Here is a 10655-nt window from a genome sequence, read left to right as displayed (position 1 = left end):
GGAAAGTTTGGCACATGTCAAGGTTGGTTAAATTTTCTGGAAACTGTCATGGGTTCACTGTTCACTGACTCAGAAAAGTCATTCATACATTTTCATCCCCTTAGGTAAGATCAGCTGTGCAAAGATGCCGAAATGTCTACAGTCCATGGCAGATCAGAGTGGGGTTATGAGAGACAGGTGCAGAAAAGATTTGCATGGAGGCCCCTCCTTCTGTTCAGGCAGGGGAGGGGATAAGAGCAGTATGGGGGAGTCAGAGTCAGTTCATACGTCTCAGGATGCAGTGTTCTTTGGGTGTCTCCAGCATGGCATGGCCTCTGCTCATCCTCACTCTGCTCAGTGAAGGTGAGAATTCAGGGAAGGGAGCATTGGGTTATCTGGGCTGATGCTTTGTCTACTCCTCCTCAGGCTCTCATGGGCCCAGCAATGACTCACTAGAGTGTTTCTCCCTCTTTTCAGGTTCATGGGCTCAGTCAACCCTCACTCAGCCTCCCTCAGCTTCTGGATCTCTTGGCCAGACAGCTACCATTTCCTGTACTGGAACCAGCAATGATATTGGGAAGTACAATTATGTATCTTGGTACCAACAGCAACCAGGATTAAACCCCAAACTCCTGATTTACTACGTGAACAGTCGTCCCTCAGGGATTTCTGATCGTTTCTCTGGCTCCAAGTCTGGCAACACAGCCTCCCTGACCATCTCAGGGCTCGAGCTTGAGGATGAGGCTGATTATTACTGTGCTTCATATACAGCAAGTAACACTTTACACAGTAGTGAAAGTGGATGGGGAAGTTAAACTAAAACCTGCTTTGAACTCACAGCTTCCTTCTTGCTCTGAAGTTGCTTCCTCAGCCTGTGCAGAGTGGTGTTCATGCCATGTGACTCCAAAATTCATTTTTCTAAATTCAGACCCTCTCATCTCCATCAACTAACTTCAAAAGAACCAAGTGTCCAGTAGATACATTGATGTCCCGACTGACTTTCCTGGTGGGTTTGTTGACACTTATGTTATTGGATTCTTGAGCAGTAGTTTCCAGTACACAGGGTTCTTCCCAGCACTGGATGAATGGACTTTTTAAATTCTTGGACTTTTGCATCCTTCTATGGCTTTCTGAACAGGCTTATTATCTCTTGGTTTCCTATTCAAATGTGCATGTTCTGCTGATGGACTAGGACCCCATGTGAACTTTTTGCCATTGGCTACCCTTTTACCATCTCCACTTTACTTTCTGGCACCCACATAAAATAAAGAAAATCTTTCATACATGCAGAATCAGAGACTGCAAGATCTGCTAGCCATGTGAGAGGAGGCTCCTGAATCAGGTTTTCAGGATAGGAGAGATATCTGTTCTCTCAGTGCTGGAGCAATTGCTGGGCTGTGTACTGCCAGTTAGCTTAACACTTGACCAACACTTCAACTTCTTAAGTTCAATTTTTATGATAATTTTTTCATGCTGAAATAATTTCTTTGTGAGTCACCATACTTGGTTCTAAGAGGTATATTTACAAAGGGAACAGTTAAGTCCTTGCCTTTATGGTGTCAAAATTTTTGTATGTGAAAAGGAATGGGTAAAGTGTGATAAATGAGTAAACAAATGAAATGTATCCTGAGAAGGTAAAAAAAGCCTGGTTCTGATATATAATGGAGTAGTTGATCTGAGATGCATGTGGAAGTTCCTCTGGGGATTGACACTTCACCTTCTTCAACCTCCCTTACACTTCTCTTGTTCCTCTTCCCTTGACTTTGTTACCTTCTCTGCTTCTTCCACATTTCTAAACATTAAAGTTGGAGAACTGTTGATCCCGGGTCTGATCAACTCAAACGTTTGCATGAATTAAAAAACAAACTTTAATATATCATCAACTCATAAATTCACATCCACTGCCTAACTTTTCATATCAGATATTTCATGGTGTACTTGCAGGTTAGGATTTTCCTTGAATAACTTATAGGTGCTTCAATCTTGGAAAAATCTTGAATTTTTGGCCAGAGTCATTGTTCTCTGGATTCTCCTTATTTCATTGAATTCATTACTATTGTTTTTCGTACACCTAGGAGTCACTCTCAATTGTTATCCGTTCTCCCTCTCCCTGACCATCAGAAAAATGCTGTGAGTTCTTCTTCCAGTGACTAGTCCCTGCTGACTCTACCCCAAAACTCCATCCAAAGGCTAACATCAAGACTCCACAGTCATCTTTGGTCACCAAACATACTTCTAGGTGGCCCTCAAGTTAACAGTCACGAGAGTGAACTCTAAAATCATAAAATTAAGACACCTAACTACTTACTGAGACTCAATCTATCATAATAGCAATAAAATCTGAACCCTTCCCCCCTGCCCTGCAAGACCTTGTGTGTCCAGGTTGAATTGTGCCACCAAAAACAGGTTTTTCTTTGAGAGGTAAAATGAGGCCTCTCACTTCTGACCATTGTCCCCTTTGATTGGCATCAAAGTCTTAGCTTCCCTTAGCAGAAATTATGAATATCTCTCTAGTTTTGGAGCTGAATAGCTCAGCCTGTGGAATATGGCATACTCTGTGGCACACAAATGACTTCCATTATAGAAGGTCTGAGGCCTATGGAGATCTTGTTGATGAACTGGTTGACGATATCACTGGGCTAAATTCCCTTCTCAAGGAGCTGAAAGCTATGGCCAGTATTACATGTGCACAGCCCTCTTCCTTCAAAGCCTTCATGTGTGCCTGGTAGTTGACTTTTGAAGACATCTTGGTATGCTGACGATAACATCATAAGCAGGGCTGGAGGTGTGGTTTCTCTGGCAGAGCACTTCCTAGCAAACATAGGGACTTACATTAACCCCAGAACCACCCCAAAACAAATGAATAAACAGACAACAAAAAAACTCTTCTAAAACAGGGAAAGAGAGAAGAGGCCAAGAATAGTAGAAATAATATATAAGATAAAATCTAAGAGGAAATATATGTTATTCAAACTATATTAATATGAACTATTAACTGACATACACAGAGTAAACAATACAAAAAGGATTTGAAATATACCACAAATAATGTAAATTGGTATACAAATGATCTGCTGGTAAAATATCAACAAATCACTAATGATACAAATTGGAGCTGAGTGGAACAAAACACTTATAAAAGACAGTTAGAAAACCAAGAACACAGTCATAGGAGTCCTTTATTTTCAGCAATTACATTAAATAGAAAAAATTGATTCCTATGTAAAAAGGAAGCCTGGGTCCTCATAGTTTGTTACACAGATTTCTCAGGACTGCTGTGTCTTTGAAGAAATGCTGCACATGAGTTAGATATTCATGCAACAAAAGCAAAGCACCTTGCTATAAGAGTTACACCAGCTCAGCATCTGCTCACTGAGAATGCCATGTCTCTGTGCTGTACTGGGGAGGTCAGTGTGGGAACAGCTGTAAAACAAGACTGGGTTCACTGTCCACACCCAGTGATGTGGACTATCTGGTCACTTGGAGTCAGAATGCTCTTGCTCTCAGTCTCCTCCAACATCATAGGAAATGTAGATATGCAGTTGGAACAGCCAGTAGACAGGCTGAGGGTGGGCAGAAGAGACACTAAAGGAGTCCAGTACTGACGGTCAACAGACATCCAAGGGTCATTTCTTACAATGGAAGCAACCTCAGTCCACAATGTCCTGGGCTGTAAGGCCCCTGTCTGAGGGTCACCCTGAAACCGTGTTCCCTCAAGACACTAACAAGAATATGAACTCTCTGTGGGTTTACCTGAAAAATTCACTGGGGATCCTGGACCGAGGTATCAGTCTGCACATCTCCTGATGGGCTTTGAGTCCATGGGGAAACTATTCTGAGGTCCTGGTGCTCTAGACGGGAACTCAGTGCAAAAGGCAGGACTCCCAGGGCTCATTCCAAAGGGTGTCTCCACCATCCTGTGGCCTCTAACTGAGCTTTCAAGAGTGGTACAACAACCTGACTTCATGGCTCCAGAAAGTTCTCTTATGTTTAAAAAAATAAGTGACTAATTATGACACTCTTGTAGTAACTCAAGTCTCAAACTCTGCAGAGTCTAATACGAATGCAATTGAAACTGAATATGGCATCTCAAATTGTCATCTAACAATGTTTAAGTGAACATAATAGAATTAAGTTCCATAATCGATTGTATTTAATTTAATGTTCTATGACATAATCAATCCAATAATGTAGTTCATATTTAAAACTAGAAATAAGTATATTACCTTTATATGAAGTCTTTGGTATATAGTGTGTACTTCACTCCAACAGCACACCTTTATCTGGGCCACTCAAACCAAGGGCTCAGCAGCTACCTGTGACTCTTGGTGGTCATATTGCACAGAGTAGATCTAGAGGGAAGATGTTTCAGTTTGTGTCATTGCTCCTATGGTATAGGCTTTTAGCCCTGTGGGACTATAAAATAGTTCATGATAAAATGTCTGAAGAAACTAGGAATAGAAAGATCATACCTCAACATAATAAAGGCAATACATGACAAAAGTATAAATAACAAAATGAAGAACTGGGACAAATTGAAAGCACTTCCTTTAAAATCAGGATTGACAAAAATGTGTCTATTATCTCAACTGTAGTTTTGTATAATGTTGCAATTCCTAGACAGAGCACTAAGGTAAGATGATGAAATAAAGAAATACAAATACAAAACTCAAAATGTCCTTACTTGCAGATGTTATGATCCTCTATTAAGAGACCCTAAATAACATACTAGAAAACTCTCTGAACTGTTAAGTACTTTCATCAAAGCAACCGAATGCTAAATTTCCATAAAAAGTCACTCTCTTTGTAAATGAGAGTGACTCATTTCTGTGCAGTGAGCCTGCACAGAAACAAATTAAGAAAAATTTCCAATTTACAACATCTACAAAAATACGTCGGAAAAACCAAAACAAGGAAGTGAAAGATTTGTACAATGAAAAGTATAAAAATTCCAGAATGAAATTAATGAAAATCCTATGAGATTCAAAGATACAATCATGAATTGGTGAAACTAATATTGTGGAAATAACTATATTCTGAAAACTGACCTACACATTCAATGCAAGCCCTGTCAAACTTCACATGACATATTTCACAGAAATTGAAATAATGACCCTAACATTAAGAGAGACTCTCTAAAAAACCCTGAATAGCCAAGGATGTGAGGCTCTGAGAACATTTCATGGATGGAAAAGGCATGCAGATGACTCATATCTACCAGGATTTGACTGCTTGTAAAATCTGAAACTAAATATTTCCAAAGGGAAATGTGTGCCATTTTTTCCTGAGAATGACAAAATAAAATTCAGTACAGAAAACCAAGGAAGCACAAATAACTACTGTTACAAATATATTAATCAATTCCTGGAGTGTCTCATAATACAATGTACAAAATACTCAGCATGTAAATTAAGTTTTTAAAAATTTTAATTTAAATAATTGTGCATGGATAATATGAGGTTGTTCCACTTTACAAAATTCACAAAAGCATTTAGTGTATTTTGAACAAGTTCACCCATTTCATGAAAATTTTTAAATCAAGAAAGAGGAAAGAAAATCCAGAGACAGAAATTATGTGATAGAAATTTTTGAAATACCAATCTAAATGATGAGCAATTTTAGTTACTCTTGAAAATAGAGGCCATTCAAGGGAAGCCTCACAAATAAACTCATATAGATACAGATATCTGATTTTTTGACAAAGAAACCAAAATCATGCTGGAGAAGCCAGCCTCTAATATATGGCTATGGGAAAAATGTATATTCACTTTAAAAAATGAAACTAGACCCCATCTCTCATTCTGTACAAAAGTCAATTCATATTTTATATGCATCAAATACTTCAATATAAGATCCAAATTTTTGAAACTGCTATAGAAGAACATTAGAAAAACACTTGAAGGTATAGGTAGAACCATGACTATGAATGGGCCCTCAATTGCTCAGGAAAAAAAGAGCAAGAACTGACAAATGTGATTACATCATATTAAAAAGTCTTTGAACATCAGAGAAACAATCACTACAAAGAAGATACATGCCACAGATTGGGAGAAAATGTTTGCAAGGTATACATTGGCAAAGGAAAAAATTCAGACTATATGAAGTGCTCAGAAAGTAAATGCCAAAAGAATGAATAATTTAATAAATAAGAGACAAATGAAGTATACAGACAGTTCTCAGAAGTACAAAGTTTAATAACTATAAGAAGAAATGTTCAACATCGTAAATGTAAATCAAAATGACACTGAGATTCCATTTAATCCTAGTCAGAATGGCTATCATCAAGAAAGCTAACAACCACAAATGGTGGCACAGATGCAGGGAAAAAGGGACACTTACACTTTGTTGGCAGGAAAATAAATAGAGCAGCCATTAAGGAAATCAGCAGGAAGTTTCCTTAAGAAACTAAACATGCAACTACTCTATGATATTGTTATACCTCTCTTCAGAATATATCTGATGGATTGTAAGGTAATTAACAGTCAAGACACCTGAATAGCCATGTTTATTGCAGCATACTCACAATAGCCAAGCAATGGAATCAGTCTAGGTTCATCTAACTGGTGAATGAATAAAGGAAGCATGGTACATATGCACAATGGAGTAGTTCTCTGCCATAAAGAAGAATGAAATTATATCATTTGCACTAAAATGGAGCAATGGATATTATAGAATGAATTAGATAAGCCAAGCTCAGAAAAATTAATAGCACACGGTTTTCGTATATGTGGAATCTAGACAACTACTACTAGTACTACTATAAATTCTAATAATAACAATGAAACAAACTAAAGAGTGGAGAATTGAAAGGTGATCAAAACAGTTTAGAGGGCTTAGTTCTTTCAAAGTCCCTTATAGGCATGTTTGAAATTATCACAATGATTTTTTAAGTTTTATAATTATTCATGCTAATAAAAATGTCAAAACATAGAAATCACAAAAATAAGCAAATGGCAATCACAAAATGGAAAAAATAATGAAATTTAAAACAAATTTCTGGAGAAGGTAACAAAATAACTCAGTGGATTTGAATACCATTACAGCAGATATTTAACATCAGGAAGTACAAACAGATATCAAAGCACAGCAGGGGGTGCTGTGGTTTTTCTCAGTGTTTGCAGGGCCTGAACCAAAATCCCATGGCTCACGCATGAACTGGCCTGACATAATGGGTTAGGCAGGTGCTTCCTCCCATGGGGAAACTCAGAGTTCAAAACAACCCAGCTTCCCTGCTGGTGGAGCTGCTCCTCAGACCAAGAACCCGAAATCCATTGGGTCTTGGTGGTGTTAGATAAGGGTCTACAAAATGACCACGTGTCTTCTACCAAGAAACTAAGGAGGAGGAAAAAGGACCATGCTACAGTCCAGGTGCAGTTGTGAGGCCAGTTAATCTTTGGAATGTCCACACCAAGACCTGGACACTTCCCCAACTCAGTATCTGCTCTGGTTCATGAAGATTTCAGAAACCATAATTTCCAGTGATCCCCTGTCCTATTTCCTGATTCCCAATGTGCTTGTATTCTTTCCATAGTCAAGTTCTCAGGCTGTCGCGACCCTCTTGTTTTCACTGACCCTGTACACAGTCAGTCATATCTGTGGCTGCTATTTATAGAAGTCACCAGTGGTTACTTTGAATGCTGTTTACAGCAGAAGCCTAACCAAGCACTCAGTTCACCAATGTTAACACAAATAACAGACACTCATGAACACTAGTTATGTTCCTAGTCTCTCTGCTCAATGGCCAAAGCTGCCCTGACTCTCTCAAAGTCCTTCCCTGAGGACAAAGTTGAGTGCTACTGAGTGCTAGATTACTGTGGTGCTCAGACATTAAGAGGCCTTTGACTGAACCAGGAAATAAGCATGACCACATGATGTTGGGAAAAGCAGAGATTATAAAAAATAAACAATTCAGAGAAAACTAACAGGATAATGACAGAACTTCTCCATTATTAGCATGGCCCCAAGTGAAAGGCATCTGACTTGGTTTGCAAATACACAGGCAACCTGGATGCTGACAAGATGTTATTCATCGTTCTCTGAATGCATTAGATTTTGTGATTTCTCTTCTAGCAATACAATGCTCATGCTTAGTGAAAGTGTACCTGCTGTGTCTCCCCCTTCACCAAAAATGTCACCATTTGTGGGGTGCTGAATTCCTGTCCATATCTTGTCAGGTCTCAGGGACTTAGGGGTCATGTGAAGTAAGGAAGATCCTGTGCTGATCCCCATTCACTGGCAGGGGCAGAAGAGTTGCAGCCAGAAGCCGTCAGGAGACTGTTTGGTGCTGCCTAGAGAAAGCCCAAAAGGAAGGCCAACCCTGGGGGTCAACAGGTATGCAAGGAGCAGTACTCAAGCAATGTTGGAATTACAGACCTTCTGGTGCTGAAAACAGACACATGAGAGACTGAGAAAATCTTGACAAGTCAATGTCTTTTGATGAAAAGGGTGCAAGCACATATTCACCAGCTGAGAAGACACAGGAGAACAAAATGGCTGACAGTGACTTCTCCTTATATCCATGGTGCATTTGGACCTATCCCTCACCTGGGATTTGTCCAGTCAAAGGTTCACAATTTCTTTCAATTGTCTAAAAGACTTGGTGGATGAATTAGGGCACACAATTTGGCAGGCAATTTTCACAGGTAATGGATCTGTACAAGAATCCAGAAGAAGAAACAGGAACACTTTAAATAGTACAAGTCATCTAAGATGGCAACCTGAGTATTTTAAGTATTCTAGGAGGGTGAAATATTCTTTGATAGAAACGATCATTTTTCTTACAGATGGAAGATATAAAAATGGATCCTAGGTATTTGAGATTTATCAACTTACTTCAAGGGTCAGACCTCCAGTGTTACCACAGGAGCCTGCAAGAGCCTGGATAGAATGAGTTTCTCACCAGTGAAAAGCTCTGGATAATCCTGGTCACAGGTGTCAGCCTGGGTAACTTCCACAGGGTTGGAAGTCACTGGGGAGATAACACTGAGGTCCAAGTGTTTTATGAGGAAACACAGTGAGAGGTCAGGATTCCCAAAACCTGTGTTCTTCACCCAGGACAGCTGCCTGGGCCTTCTGATCACTGTCAGTGCACTGTCATTGACTGCCAGACAGGAGTCCTGGGCAACCCTCTTACCTCGGCTCTTCTAGAGAAGGACATAGTCTCCTACCTTGCCACTCCCATCACCTCCAGGCATATCTGCCTTTAAATTGCAGCTCTTGCACCCTGGTATACATTCTTATGGAGAGTAGTAAAGAATATTCTCTGCTTTTTTATGACTCCACTATAACACACTTAAGCATAAATCCAGAAAAGTTAAATCAATATATAAGAAAGATGCCTGCACCCCCATGTTTATGCACTTGTGTTAGCAATAGTTGTTGAACCAGACAGGGTGACCTGTCAAACAGATTATTCATCTACAAACTGACTCTTTTCTGTTTTCTTGCAGTTTCTATGGTTTCCTATGAAGTGACACAGCCACTCTTAGTGTCAATGACCCTGACACAGACAGCCATAATCACTTCTCCAGAGACAGTCTTGCCAGTGGTTATTTGGTAAACTGGTACCAGCATAAGCCAGGCCTTGTCCCTATTGTAGTCACTCATAGTGATCTCTGACAGATTCTCTGGCTCCAACTCAGGTACACAGTCACCTTGACCATCAGTGGGGCCCAGGATGAAGATGAGACTGACTATTACTGTCTGGTGTGGAACAGGACACAGTGAGACATGCACATAGAGAAGTGAGACACAAACCATTCCCAGCATGGCAACCCAGGCTACACCCTGCAAGGTCACATTGACAGGAAGGAGCCTGGCCTCTGGAATGGAAAGTTCTCCTTTTACCTCTGTCATCCTTTTATGAGGACCGGTGATCATGTTCCTTGACTGCACTACATTTAGTTGATTCCATTGCAACATCTAGAGGTCATTTTTATTGGTGTGTCATGCCAGTTCCCAGGAATACAGAAATCTTGTTTGTTACACAATGATAAGACATAGTTTGAAGGAGAATTTTGATGTGACAGGGTCTCAGTTACAGTTCAGAAGTTCAAGATATGTTTATAAGGCTACAGGTGGAGCACATCCATACATACATTTGTGTACTTGTAGCTATTAAATTAACATATGTACATATGTGTATACATACATATATAAACATGTATGTATGTATATATATATATACACATATACACACGCATATAAAATTTCTAGTTACTATGAACCTTAGTTACTGTGTAAAACCTCATCCTTCTTTTCAGGAGTTTCCTGGGTCAAAGAAGCTTTGGTATAAGGTCTGGTCTTGTGCTCACTGAAGGGGAAAGGAATCTTTGTCATCTCTAGCATGCTTGTGTGCCCTGAGCAAGGATTTTAGATATTTCCCACGAAGTGCTTCATCTAGGTCTCTTTCAACTGTAAAAACAAATCTTCTTCCTCAGTCTGCATTTGTGTTTAGCTATAAAACCCATGCTCAGGTAAAGGTAGGGCAATCAGGATGAAAACAAAATTTCATGAACGAACTCTATTTTTTCAGAGGATGAAGAAAATGAGGACTGGGTGAGCCTACCCTCACTGTAGGGACCACATTGCTGTGTCCACTAAGGCATGTACTCCTATCTTTTTCTTCTGCTCCTGCCATTGCACAGGTAAGGTCAGGTTTAAGTACAAAGGTCAGC

General features: G+C 39.7%; 1 protein-coding gene across 1 annotated transcript in view; it reads left to right on the top strand.

The window, feature by feature from the left end:
* Positions 1-234: 234 nt before the first annotated feature.
* The window catches only part of LOC109684485 (immunoglobulin lambda-1 light chain-like), a 524269-nt gene continuing 513848 nt past the window's right edge, over positions 235-10655 (top strand). The window contains exons 1-2 of the mRNA XM_074060986.1: positions 235-342; positions 457-762. Coding sequence (XP_073917087.1) covers positions 276-342; positions 457-762 — 373 coding nt within the window. The 5' untranslated portion in view covers positions 235-275. The remainder of the gene's footprint in view (positions 343-456; positions 763-10655) is intronic.

The sequence above is a fragment of the Castor canadensis genome, chromosome 18, assembly GCF_047511655.1.
Source record: "Castor canadensis chromosome 18, mCasCan1.hap1v2, whole genome shotgun sequence".
NCBI lineage: Eukaryota > Metazoa > Chordata > Mammalia > Rodentia > Castoridae > Castor > Castor canadensis.
This window is presented reverse-complemented; position numbering and strand designations above follow the sequence as displayed.